General features: G+C 35.8%; 2 protein-coding genes across 3 annotated transcripts in view; both read left to right on the top strand.

Moving 5' to 3' along the window:
- Positions 1-434: 434 nt before the first annotated feature.
- On the top strand, positions 435-1439 carry LOC125777250 (uncharacterized). The gene is made up of 3 exons (XM_049451560.1): positions 435-795; positions 856-1139; positions 1205-1439. The coding sequence occupies exons 1-3, from the start codon at positions 744-746 to the stop codon at positions 1427-1429; spliced, it is 561 nt and encodes a 186-aa protein (XP_049307517.1). The 5' UTR covers positions 435-743; the 3' UTR covers positions 1430-1439.
- Positions 1440-2356: 917 nt separating this feature from the next.
- LOC105223771 (dipeptidyl peptidase 4) overlaps positions 2357-14185 on the top strand; it is a 59103-nt gene continuing 47274 nt past the window's right edge. Inside the window, exons 1-2 of one of the 2 annotated variants that reach the window (XM_049447962.1) lie at positions 2357-2527; positions 11597-12369. The gene's annotated coding sequence lies outside the window, so the exon portion shown is untranslated. Of the gene's footprint in view, positions 2704-11596; positions 12370-14185 lie in introns of both variants that reach the window. The other variant, XM_049447961.1, reaches the window with a different exon arrangement.

The following is a 14185-nucleotide window of genomic DNA, read 5'->3' as shown; positions in this document are numbered from 1 at the left end:
TTCGGTGAGCAGATAAAATCTCGTTTTGCGCCAGCCGATCGCCCACCCAGATCATGTGATATCGCACTGTTAGATTTTTTCCTGTGGGAACAAATAAAGTCTAAAATCTATACGGACAATTCCGCTTCGATTCAGGCCTTGAAGCAAAATATAACACGTGTTATTTGACAGTTAGTAGTCAAAATGCTCGAACGAGTCATCATATATTGGACTCTAAGGAGGACATGCTGAGACGTAGCCGCGGCCAACATTTGAAAGAGTTAAAAATAAATGCCAAAGCATGTTCTTTCGAATGTTAAACATTCCCAATTAAATATTTAGTTTCTGTGTGGTTTTCTTTAAGAAAGTAGGGAACCACGAAATGCTTTTAAGGCAACCCAAGTTCTCTTTCTCTTGTTCTCTTTTAAATTACTGTTTTAAAGGGTTATTACCCAGATAGCATTGAGTTGATTGTATGGTGATTTACGTATCATTATTGATTGTTCTTGGTGATTGTTTTTTGATAAATTTGCCGTTTACAATAACAAAATGTACAAGTATCAAAAAACGCTCAATAAGTTGATGAAATATCAATTGTGTTGTTTCGTTATCCCGTTATGAGTATACAATTAACCACATCAAAATATTTCTTTTTGTGACAAAATAATGCATGCATTCTCACTTCCATATAGTTCATCTCCAAAGCAACAGCTCTCTAGTGCGTGAAATAAATAAAATAATTAACTGATTGACTGATTGACATCATGAGCTCTATAAATAATTATGGATATGAACCTAACAGCAGCCAAATAATATGTAAGTCCAAATAAAACACTTTAAATTTTCTTCATTTTTATTTAACTTTATGTTTTTCAGATCAAAATCTAGACAGCACAGACCAACAGTCTCTTAAAAATTTAATAGCGGAGTTGACGATGGAAGTTCGGGCTTTAAAGACAGAAGTGAAGGAGCTAAAGGAAGAAAACAAAATAAATTTGTTGAAGCTGACAGAGGAAGTTATTGCGGTCAAATTGGAAAACAGGGGAAAACCCTCAGAAAGTCAAAGCCCACAATTCGACCAACTACCATTTTACCATAAGAAGGATCTTGACGATTTCGAAGCACAGCTTTTACAAAAGCCAGAGTTGTTGGAGAAATTTGTATGTATAATGCTTGTTATGTTGCTTCTACCAGTTACAAATGTATAACAAAGAATTATTTATAGAAACTATATATTAAGAAGACGGGGGGTGAAGCGTCAACCCCTTTTCTAAGAGCAGCAATCAGGCGTATTTTTTCAGATGAGTTGGCAATGTCTTTTTCGTGGAGGGGCACGGCAGATAAGCCAAGCGCGGAAAAATGTTTAGTTACAACAATAATAAAAAGTAATATTATTTTATATTGTATTAATTCTTTTAACAATAACTACATTTCTTTCCTCTTTCTTTAGATATTTGTCATGAAATCTTTCAAGTGGACGAAAAAGCCGTTAGATCAACGCTACAAAAACATTTCGTTTATGCAAACGAAAGAGTAAAAAAACGCCGTCTACCTTTGTCTGAAAATAAATGAAAGTTTTGAGCTGTAAGGAAAAACATGTTAATGAATTAATTTAAAATATAAATAAATTTGAATTTAAAAATAAACCAAAAAATGAATATTGATTAATAAGATGACTGAAAACTGATGGGAAAAAACAATCGAAATTTATAATAAAATGACTGTAAATTGACTAAATATTGACTGAAAATTGACTAGAAATTCATTGAGAAATTACTGGAAAAAACAATCGAAATTTATAATAAAATGACTGGAAATTGACCCTGAAAATGACTCAATCAAAATCATTCAATTTTGTTCGACCATTTTCTCCCGAGGGAACAGTCAATTTACAATGAATATTGATATAGAAATTGACTGTTTTCTATCAATTTTTCTATTGAAAATGAGTGATTTTCCATTAAAAATTGATAGTAAATGCTGGCTGGGTATATGGTTCTCAAATATAATATGTATTTCTTAATTTATAGTAAATTCGTAAACAATGTGACACACTCGACCCACTGTGCCCGATTAGCCATTGACAGCTGCTGGCGGCGTTTAGTCTCTGTTGCTGCTGCTGCTCTGGGAATTTCTTGTGCTTGCCACGCCACAGGCATACGACATACAAGCGAATAGGCCTGTTGTTGTGCGCTTTTGGCCATACAAACCGACGCTTGCTTGTTCGGCAGGAGGGTGGGCACGGCACGTCGCTCTCACGCTTTGCTTACGCTCACCACTTGCAACTCGCTACCACAGCTGCTGCTGTGCTGCTGCTTAGGCTGCTGTTGCTGCCGTTTGGCGGCGTTTGTGCTTTTTGGCAATTGGCATTAGATAAGAGCTTTCAGTCCCGGATTGGCTGTTGCTGGGTAATGTTTCGAATTCTATACACGCCGTGGCATCGCGTACGTTCCGTCGAGCATTAGCACACTCATCCTGCTGTTGCGGTTATAGCACCACTCAAAACTGCTTCCTAACCAACTCTAACCTAATAAATACTACAAAGAAAGTAACTAAGAAACTGCTCGCAGCTTAAAGAAAATGTGCAAACGTAGAGTTTAATTTATGAGTGCTGATTTGTGGCCGCAGTGGCACTTCAATGCAATTGAATAATATTCGAATTGTGCAATTGTTTCGCGACGCGTTGCGCCTCCCACTCCCCGCCCTCCCTTACAAGCTGCATAAGTGTGTAAATTTGTAGCAGTGTGCGTGTATATGTGTGATTTTTTGATTTTTTTCATTAATTTTGGTGACATTGGCTAGCTGAAAATATCGAATAAAATAAAAGAAAATCTTTGCAGCAAGAATGTGAGCATTTAAAATAAATGTTTAATAATGCAAAATACACACACAATCATACATAAAAGCACATGTGTGTGTGCAAAAGTTGAGGAAAATTGTATAAGCGTTATGTGCGTTAGTGTGTAAGCTGCAGGAGTTTTCGAATATTGCTCGGGGTTATGGAAAAATTTCAATATTTTACACGTGTGCAAAAGTATACGTATATAAGCAATTATAACTGTGCATAACTATATAATAAAAAGTTAAATAAAAAGTGTCTAAATGAAAACTATTTCTACACAAGTGTGGTGCTGTGAAAAAACGCGTACGAGACGGTACAAAATCGAGTGTTTGACTTGTAAATAACGCTAATATAATTATGGTAGTATATATATGTGTAAAATATACTTTAGAAGCGTTTTGAAAAATAAATTTTTGTTTAAGCAAAATGTGAGTTAGTCTTACAATTATATTTGAAACAGAAAATCGGGTAGAATAACAAGAAAAAAGTAGTAAAAAGGGAAAAGGTAGAAACAGAGAGTATAAAGAAAAATAAAATAAAAAAAAGAAAGTATCCAAGTAGAAAAAAATATATATATATCTAAGAAAAGCTGTAGAAACCCGCAGAATTTGCAGAAAAAAATCTAAAAGCGACACAAACCGCATTTAATTAAAAAGAAAAGCCAAAAAAGAAAGAATATGCACGTGTAATAGAATATTGAGACCCTTAAAACTGTGGCGCTTTGTGTGCGCTGTAAAGTCGGTCAAAACTTGCAAAGACCTCTACGCCAACCATAACCTCACACTTTACCACAAATATTACGCTTACACACAGCATCATCAACTGGAGCTACAGCTACGGCTAGAACACCAGCCGGGCTAGGCATAACACACAAAAATAACAAAAACAAAAGCAAAAACAGAGCACGTAGGCAAGAACAACGTTAGCGACAGCGGAAATTGGCAGCCAGGCATTTGGCAGCTGCGAACGCGGACGTGGAAACCAAAAAGGAAATCATTTTTGCCAACATTTTCCAAACGAAATTTACATACACACGCAGACACCTACACATATACGTGCGCACATAATACACATGCAGACACACTCTCATTGACGCGACCGTTATAACTCGTACTTGCATGCGGTTCAAATGTTGGGCCTTGCAGCGCAGCAGACAGGCGGCAACCGCGTGGTACGCGCTATTCGCACACAAACACTTGTTCGGAATCACACACACACACATTTTTAAGTAACTACGAAGCTGCATAGCGCCAATAGCCAATACTATTTTCACATAAATAATCCTTTCCAATTATTTTCAAAGCCTTCATCTTTGTCTGTGTTTGTGTGTGTGTGTGTACGTATGTGTGCGCGTGTTTTTCTTCAGCTTCTTGAGAGATCGTAAAATTGTCGAATTGTTTTTTGGCAACTGCAGTTGCGACGGCACAGATGCGCACAGCCGCACCGAGACCGAGCAATCAACCGACCTGCCGTCCGTCCCTGCAGTCGTCTAAGCGACCACAGCGGGACATAATAATTTGAGTAAATCAAAGTTGTCGAGACGTCGTTGTATAAAGCAGACCAAAAAGTGGTTGCATAGTTTTGCCTATAAGTCAACGTGACTAGTCGAGGGTGTAGCCAAGAAAGTAACAAGTCAATGATGTGGCCAAATTGCCGTTATAAGCAAATAAATTAAAATGCAATTTAATTAGTGTGAACAACTTTGAATTATGGTAGTTTTATAGGATTGTGAGGCATACATTTTTAAAGGAAATAAAAACAAGAATGAACATTAAAATGGGTTGCAACGAAACAGTAATAAAATTCGCAAATGAAAATAACTTGCCATAAAGAACTTGATTTTGATCGATCAGTTTGTGTGGCTACTATATAATATAGCGGTTCGACCTAAAAAAATTTTAAAGAAACAACACAGAAACTTTAAATTTAATGGGAAATGTTTATTTTCATTCGAATGAACATTCTTTGGAATTTATTTTTTGAATATTATCTCTTTTAAATACTAGGCGCGCCTGCGTCTCAGATGGTCCATCCGTTGAGTTCGATTTTCGATGTATAATGTTTTGCTCCAAGTCTAGAATCGAAACTGGGTTGTCCGCATAGACTTTAGGCTTTACATAACTCTACAGGAAAAGTCTAACGATGTGATATATGTGTCGGTGGCCAATCGACCGGCCCAAAATCCATTGGTTGATGCGATGTTTGGGAAGTGGCGCCGTTTAAACCAAATATCACCGAGATCACGAGCTTCATTTTCAGACATAAAATAGTCGGTTATCATGGCACGGTAACGGCATCATTTTTAAACGAAATTGGACCGTTGATTCCACCGGACCACAAACCACAACAAACCTTTTTTTTCTGGTTGAAATGGTAGCTCTTAAAATGCGTGAAGCCGTTCCATACGTCAGTCCGAGTTGCTGCGAATGACGCCGAATTGGTTCTCCACAGTTTTCGTGTACATTCTCTGCTACGGCTGCTATATTTTTTTCACTGCGAGCTGGACGTGTTCTATTTGGTCGAACATTATCCAATAATGAATGCTGGGTCTCAAGATGGGTGATGGAGTTGCAAATAGTACGCTCAATAGGCCGATTAAGTTAAGCGAAGCGTGCGAAACACATTCTTCACAGAACGTAAATTTTCGTAATAAAGTTGAACGATTTGTAAACATTGTCCAGGTGTAAGTCTTTCCAAGATGAAATTCCAAACAATACCGAACAAAAATAACATGACAGCTCGACACGACTTTTTTTTTTATTCCGCATTTTGGGTATAATTGCCGAAGGAAAGGAAAGTTTTGATGTAGTGAAACATTAGGAAATCTATCGAATTAGGTTGAAATGTTCGCATCACGTTCTATGTGAAAGTGACTAAAGCCACGTGTAAAAATTGCAATACTTTCAGCCAATCGTTCTTGAAATATAGTATTTTGACAGTTGATAGTTTTAGTACATTATGGTACAGCGACATTTGAAACATCTACCGACAATACCGTTATACATATGCGTTTGCAATGGTTACTATTCAATTTGCTTTCTTTTCATACGATGGTGAATGGAATATATATTAATAAAGAAGGGCTAAGCTCGGGAGTAATCGGTCATTTCATACTCTTACAACTTGACAGGATCAAAGACTGGAAAATACCTTCAGGTGTATAAGGTCTGTAAGTAGTATGGGGAGCTTTCACAGATTTTATCCATTTTAGGCACAAGGTCGCACCGCTTGTAGAAAAACACGCATTGTTAGTAAAATAACTCACACATTTACAGGTGGAAGATGGACAATTTTTCTATTAGATATATGGGGGCTCAAGAAATTATTGACGATAAAAGTTCAAAATTGGAAGTTTGACCCATATATTCGGTCCTAATTAGACAATTTTGGACAATAAAGTTTTATCTCAATACACTCATTGGTATTTGATATGCATTCTGGAGAGTAAAAGTAACAGATGGAATTTAAAATTGGGTTATATTGGAGGCAAGCGTGGTTGTAGTCCGATATCAACTGTTTTCATACTGGAACATAGATATGCCCTACCCTACCCTACATTATATACATAATTTGGTCGATATCGGTAAAGTAGGAGGAGTTCATCGTCCATCGCCCATTTTTGACCATGGCTCCTATAAAGTGCTCTTGCATCATATGAGGTGTAAAATTTGATGCCTCTGGATTATTTATTTATTGCGATTTTAGTAGCATTAATGGAACAGTTATATGGGTCTTGGGTGGGGTTATGATTCGGTTTCTTTTTTACAGGGTTTGTTAGGGTGATTAAGTAAAGTGCTTTGTTCTGAGTGAGTTTGGATATTGTATCTAAAATAGTTTAGGAGATATGTACATTATTAAACCCGTTATAGAAAGGAGCCAAGCCCATTTGTTAAACATTTTTGCTCACAGGTGTCCCGTGTACCAAGTTTTACTACGATATCTCAAAGTTTTACTAAAGTTATCGCTTGCACAGACAGGCGGACAGCTATACACTCGGATTTAAACTCGCCTCATACAAGTACAACCAACTGTTAGGTGATCAAAACTATTACACTCTGTACCAATGTGTTGCAAAAGTGTAATAAATGAAAGTCTTAGTTTTTGATTGAAGGATTTATTTTCCATGCTTCACATCTTGGCTGTCTCGCTGGTCTTGTAAACGGCTTCGCCCATTAGCATATTTGATGCTTGTTTTAGTGCCTAAATCGTAATGAATACTGCCGAACATGTTTTTTTCTTTAATAATACAACAAACTTATTTTCTTAAGATTAACCAGCATTTTATTTACGCTAGAAATTTAAGGTAGTATTACCCTGAATAAAAAATTATTCAAGAGTTACGGTTTAATCCAAGATGGCAAAGCTTAAAACGTTTTAGTAGACTTAAGAGTTTGTAGAAGATCAACAATTTCTTTCCGATCTATATTTTTTTCAGACATTGGTTTTGTCATTTTGTTTTGAAAATGTCGGACAAGTGATCGCCGCGAGTGGATCAAACAAACTGCAACCGTGAGGCCTAATTTTTGACCACTTTTTGCATCAATTGGGTACATATGTCAGCAAAAACGTTCCGAATACTCTCTTCCAAAGCTTCCATCCTCTCGAGCGTATCTGCGTAGATAAGGCACCGCAGATAACACCACAAAAATCACATACTACAGGCTTGCAACGCGAGATAATGGGTTCATTCAAAGAATGCTTTAATAAATTGATTGTTTCGTTAGCGGTATGGCATGTAGCGCCGTTTTGAACCGTTAGAACTAAAGATCACCCACATCAATATCTTCCAACTCAGGCTTGATAAAGTCATTAATCATGTCTATATAGCGTTCACCATTTACTGGAAGTATAATTTTTTTGTTTTTTAACCAATGGGGAAGGTCCTTTAGAACCGTGTAGGTCCTTTTTAAGTAACTTCCGAAATACTGAAAACTCGGTAATAATTCAATTTGGTTTTTTCCAAATTCTATATTTTTATTTACTCACATTCTACATTCTTAAAGATCACATTTTTTTTAGGCAGACACACTGGGTGAGCCGAAATTTTTTTTTTTTTTGACTTGCTAATTTGATGTTCATATTTTAATATTTCATATATTTTTATTGGATTAACATTTTTTACACATGTAGCAATCAAGCTAAAAGGGGTTTGCCACTGTAAGCTACAATTTCAATTTTGACCTAATCGACTAATCGACCAAAAATTAATTTAATTTCAAAAAAAAAAAAATATATATATATATGAATCACCCTGTACTAATGACGTACAAAGAGCTGCTTAAGTTTAGCACACAAGTGTACGAGCAAAACAATTAGTCAGTACGTCATTTATGCCAACAGCCTTAGGCAGCAAGCAGTCTATGTTTCACAGACGACATGAAAGCGAACAGCACAAATAAAACCACCGTTATAACGTAAATTGTTGCGAAACAGGAAACTACCGTAAGAGGAAGGAAACCGCGCCACAACTACTGCACAAGCAGCATAAAAGGTCAGGCTTTCGGGCATTGAGTTGTTCGATTGGCTGCAACGGGACTTTTAATTGAGTTACGAGTTGATTTAAATTTATTGGGTAATTGTAGCTAAAAGCGTTTAATTTGCGGCGAACTTCAGTATGTAAAATGGAATTAGTGCACAGCTATTTGTAGACAACTAAGCTCATGTGTATTTGTTGTTGTTTGCAGACAACGAGCATGTGTATAATTTGTTGTTGTTGTTGGTAAGCTGATGTTGTTTTGTGTGTGCGCTTGTGGATGGCCTTTGAATAGTGTAGTTAGTTAAGGCTCCAGGCAAGCGCTGCAAATGTATTGACTGAACATTACAAAACAACATTACAACAACCACAAATATAGGGTGGTGTGTGTATAAGCGGCGTGAGGGATAGCGCTCAGAATGTGTTGGAGCGATTATGGTTTTGCGCAATTATTGTTTTTGCTAATATTATTGTTTTTGTTGTTGTGTTGCTGTTGTATTTGTTGCAGTTGTGCGCGTCGTCACGGTCAACGGTGCAAAAATGTAATGAAACTCAAGCCGAAGTTATACCGAACGCGCTGAAGGTACTCTACGGACACATTCATATACATACACACCAGCATACACGTAAATCACGTTTTAACTTCCGGTTGAAATGGCGTTTCCTTTTGTGTTCGAGACGGAAGTAGCCGATATTTTATAGCGTTTAAACACTTACTTACTCACGAGCACATTGTGAATTACGTACACAATTGAATGAGTGTGAACTTGTAAAAGCACACACATACATACATATATATAGTATTGTATATACATATATTAGGATGAACGCTATTTACCAAGTATATTTTAAACTCTAAAAAAGATAAATTAAGTTTGCTGCGAAATTAGTAGCAACCAGAAGTAAACTTAGTAACGTCGGAGACTCTTTAAAGTATATCTTACTGTCCATCTGTCTGTCTGTATTTGTGTACGCAAGTCACTCAGTTTTTTTAATATCGTTTTGAAATTTTGCATACGTCTTTTTTTTCTCCAATAATTCGCTCATTTGTCGGAACCACCATTATCGAACCGCTATAACATATAGCTGCCTAATAAACTGAACGATCGAAATTAAGTGTACATACAAGCACAAGCCTTTTCATTTGAAGGTATATCGTCAAGTAATTTGGCGCGGGTTATTGCCTGAGATCATGAAGCAATCTCCGAAGAAATTGTTTAGATCGGATCACTTTCGCATATAGCTGCCATACAAACTGAATGATCAAAATTAAGTTTTTGTATGGAAAACTTTTTAATTTGACGAGGTATCTTCACGAAATTTGGCATGCATTTTTGACAAAAGTACCGCTATAATCTATGCATATATTTGCTAGATCGCAGTACTATGTCATATAGCTGCCATACAAACTGACCAATCAAAATTAAATTCTTGTATAGAAACATCTTCATGTCTTTTCTTTGTGGAAGGCGGTTGGCCGAACTTAACGGGTTTTCTTGATTTTTTTTGCAATTGCTCTCTGACATGTACTGAAACTTTGGAACTCATGAGCAGTTAACTTTATGCATCAATTGTACTGAGCATTAACACAAGTTCTTACCTTATGTTTAATTCAATGTTACTCATACGCCATGGCAAGTCTGAATGTTCAGTACATTTTATGCATATTTTTAGCAGCGTATAACTTTTAAAGGGATGTTTTTATGAAAAAAATGATTAAAATTGTTTTTTTTTTTTTAATGCAGCAAATTTTATATTAGAAAGTGTGAATATGTTTTTATAATGTGTAGAATGTGTTTTTCAAAATTCTAGACTTATTTGTTTAAGGCAAAATATTAAAAAATGCCTTGTTTAATACACAGAAAAAAATATGATTTAGGCACGGCTTAAAGTGAAAATAAAATGTTGCTAACGTAGAAATTTTTTTTGAGAACAAAAACAAAATAAAAAGATCATCTTAGGAGAAACGTGCACCCTAATATAAATATATGCATATTATTTTGTGTTATATTTTATATACATATATATAATATAGCACATACATACATATATAAAGGGTGATTTTTTAAGAGCTTGATAACTTTTTAAAAAAAAAAAACGCATAAAATTTGCAAAATCTCATCGGTTTTTTATTTGAAACGTTAGATTGGTTCATGACATTTACTTTTTGAAGATAATTTCATTTAAATGTTGACCGCGGCTGCGTCTTAGGTGGTCCATTCGGAAAGTCCAATTTTGGGCAACTTTTTCGAGCATTTCGGCCGGAATAGCCCGAATTTCTTCGGAAATGTTGTCTTCCAAAGCTGGAATAGTTGCTGGCTTATTTCTGTAGACTTTAGACTTGACGTAGCCCCACAAAAAATAGTCTAAAGGCGTTAAATCGCATGATCTTGGTGGCCAACTTACGGGTCCATTTCTTGAGATGAATTGTTGTCCGAAGTTTTCCCTCAAAATGGCCATAGAATCGCGAGCTGTGTGGCATGTAGCGCCATCTTGTTGAAACCACATGTCAACCAAGTTCAGTTCTTCCATTTTTGGCAACAAAAAGTTTGTTAGCATCGAACGATAGCGATCGCCATTCACCGTAACGTTGCGTCCAACAGCATCTTTGAAAAAATACGGTCCAATGATTCCACCAGCGTACAAACCACACCAAACAGTGCATTTTTCGGGATGCATGGGCAGTTCTTGAACGGCTTCTGGTTGCTCTTCACCCCAAATGCGGCAATTTTGCTTATTTACGTAGCCATTCAACCAGAAATGAGCCTCATCGCTGAACAAAATTTGTCGATAAACACATTTCGAACCAAACACTGATTTTGGTAATAAAATTCAATGATTTGCAAGCGTTGCTCGTTAGTAAGTCTATTCATGATGAAATGTCAAAGCATACTGAGCATCTTTCTCTTTGACACCATGTCTGAAATCCCACGTGATCTGTCAAATACTAATGCATGAAAATCCTAACCTCAAAAAAATCACCCGGTTGAATTCCTGCAGGAGGTCATATAGCTCCCAGTTCAATGGCTGGAGATAAACTTCTGTGGAAAAAAGCTCAGAAGAAAGATACAAAAAATAAAACTTCTGATAAAATGAATAGAATTATTCCTCACCGTAATCCTAATGTTACTTGTATATATAATATATTAATTTTCCCGAACAAAATGCCTGCTGTGGTGCTTTTGTCTAGTTTGTGCGCCTGTTTGTGTGTGAGTTTGAGTCCTTACATGTATGTACATATACATGTGTGTTTGTATATGTGTGTTTCGCTATGCGTCAATGCGCTTTCTTTCACTTTGCAGTCTTCCTCGCCACCGCGCTCTATTTTTGCGCTTTCTGCTTTCCGAACCGCAATACAATAAAATAACAACAGCAACAACTTAAATAAAATAAAAATTAAAATAAAGAAATAATACGAAGGAAAGTGCTAAAGCAAAAACAAAAGGGCAGGAAACAAAAGAAAAAACACAACAAAAGAAACGCCGACGAAAGGAAGCAGCAAAGAAAGCCAAGCAAAGCAAACAAACAAACAAACAATATACTGGTGTTGTATATTAGTGTGCGTGGAAGCAGAGTTGCGGGCGCACGCCGACGCTCCCACTCCCCACTTGACAGCCTTGCGGTCGGCGCTTCGCTTACGTCGTCTTTTAAAGTACGTGTGCGCATGTGTTGTTGTTGTTGTGCACGTACATATACGTGCGTGAGCGTGAGTCCGATTTCCTGCGCGTTTGTGTGTGCGCGCGTTGTGTTTGCGTTGCGGTACGCGTGTGTGTGCCACTGTGTTAGTAACGGTGATTCAACTGTGAAGCGTGACAACGAATATGATTAAAATTACACGTAAGCGGTTAAAGGCAACGCAAACGTACGTAACGAGTTGAATTGAGTTGAGTTGAGCGTGAGTCAAATTGCACGGCATTGCTCGCGGCACACACGGAAAGTGGCGTTAGTGTGTGTAATTGTATACATATGTGTTGGCAACGGTGGTGCACAAAGAAACTGTTATAAGGCAACACATTATAGCGCCAACGTTAAGGATAGCCTAGTTCTTCTATGATAGCGCTTAACAAACAACAAAGTAAGTTTACAACCGCATTACGCGCATAAACTAATTATATAATATTTTTTGAACACATACATGCATATTTACTATTTTATACGGTGTTATGCTCTAAGTTTCTTAGAAGGTAATGTAGGAGATCCTATGAAGTATATACATAAATGATTAGCGTAATGAGCTGAGTCGATTCTCAGTCAAGTTCGTTTGTCTGTCTGTTTATACGCGAACTAGTCCCTCCAGTTTTGAGAAATCGAACTAAAATCTTTGCAAGAAGCTATCGGAATCTCCAATATCGGACTAATATGGCATATTGCAGTCATACAAACTTAAAGATATGTCTTCAAGAAATTTGGCATGAGTTATTGTCAAAGACCATGTGACAATCTCCGAAGATCTTGTTTAGATAGGATCATTCTAGCATATAGCTGCCATACAAACTGAACCATCAACATTAAGTTCCTGTATGAAAAAATTTTCATTTGACAAAATATTTTCACGAAGATTGTCAAAGATAATTGTCTAAAGCCATGATGCAATTTGCGAAGAATTTGTTTAGATTGGACAATTGTAGCATAGAGTTGCCATACAAAGTAAGCGATCAAAATCAAGTTCCTGCAAGGTTTTGTATTTGTGAAGGGTGTTATAGCATCACTGCAGCCAGAGCTAACTTTTTTTATTGTATAATAAAAAAATAACACTCTAAAGTATTTACATTAGCTCTAATGTTGTCGAGAGTTTATTAATTAAAACAAATTATGGTCACCTGAGTCGAAATTCCTTAATTCGTGCGTGTTGAGCTTGAAATCAGAAGCTCAAACTACTTTTTCTGATAACATTTATTATATATTTATTATAATATTATAATATTTATAATATTTGATTTAAACTTTCCGGCAGTCCTTATTTTAAATTCAATATCCAGGCACTCGCCAAAAATTGACTACAAAGGAAGAGAATTACGAATTTTATATTAATTGTCTAAGGAAAAGATTATTCCATCCTTCGATTGTTAATTATAATTGTAACTTCAATTAAACTAATCATAATTTCTCTTCGCGTATAATTAAAGACGATTATAAAATTCGCTTCAATTTTCGATTTGAGCATGTGTGACGTTAGAGTCGTTAGCGCAACATAACCGATACGAACTAAGATTTGGGTATAGGCCAATGTGAAAGATTTAAAATAAATAAAAATACATAAATGTAGTAAGCAGGGCTTATTCCCCAAGCAATAATTATGTATTATTTACATATTTTACTCATACGACATGGTGTCCTTTCAGAATTAAAATATTTGCTATACTGTAAGAGAAAAAATTCAATCAATTATAATTTTTTCGCCGATTTGTGATTCGCATTAATAATTGAATAACCGAAAATAAAACAAATTATTATATACATTTTCAATTGTTCGATTGCTTGCATGAATTTTAAATGGGAAATCTCATCAATAATAAAATATCACTCATACGTCCTGCGCACCTATGTAAATTTGTATTGTAATAATAATGAATTTGATATAATACATATTTTTTATATTTGTTATTTTTAAATTTAATCAGGTTAAATTGATTTCAATTAGCTTAGCTTATTTGCCAGGCAATTATTTGTCATTATTCGCTAATGTTACTTATATGTCGAGGTAACTTTTGGAAAATAATTGTTGGGCCTTTTTAGAGCACTAAGTATGTTTACTTATCATAATTATTTAATAAATATATAATATATTGGTTATAAAGTTTTAATTAACTTATTCAGCAAAGAATTTTGGAATTTTGGAATTTTTTATTTTATATTAAAGTTGCTCATATGGTGGCCGTTATAGTTGAAAA

Source organism: Bactrocera dorsalis, chromosome 1 (assembly GCF_023373825.1).
Source record: "Bactrocera dorsalis isolate Fly_Bdor chromosome 1, ASM2337382v1, whole genome shotgun sequence".
NCBI classification, from domain to species: Eukaryota; Metazoa; Arthropoda; class Insecta; order Diptera; family Tephritidae; genus Bactrocera; species Bactrocera dorsalis.
Note: the sequence above shows the minus strand (reverse complement) of the source record. Positions and strands in the feature narration are given on the sequence as shown.

Bases quoted from the DNA above. Each gene is read 5' to 3' on its own strand.
- LOC125777250 (XM_049451560.1), top strand. From the start codon at position 744: ATGAGCTCTATAAATAATTATGGATATGAACCTAACAGCAGCCAAATA. The intron at 796-855 runs GTAAGTCCAAAT...TATGTTTTTCAG, and splicing joins TAACAGCAGCCAAATAATAT to ATCAAAATCTAGACAGCACA. The intron at 1,140-1,204 runs GTATGTATAATG...AATTATTTATAG, and splicing joins CAGAGTTGTTGGAGAAATTT to AAACTATATATTAAGAAGAC.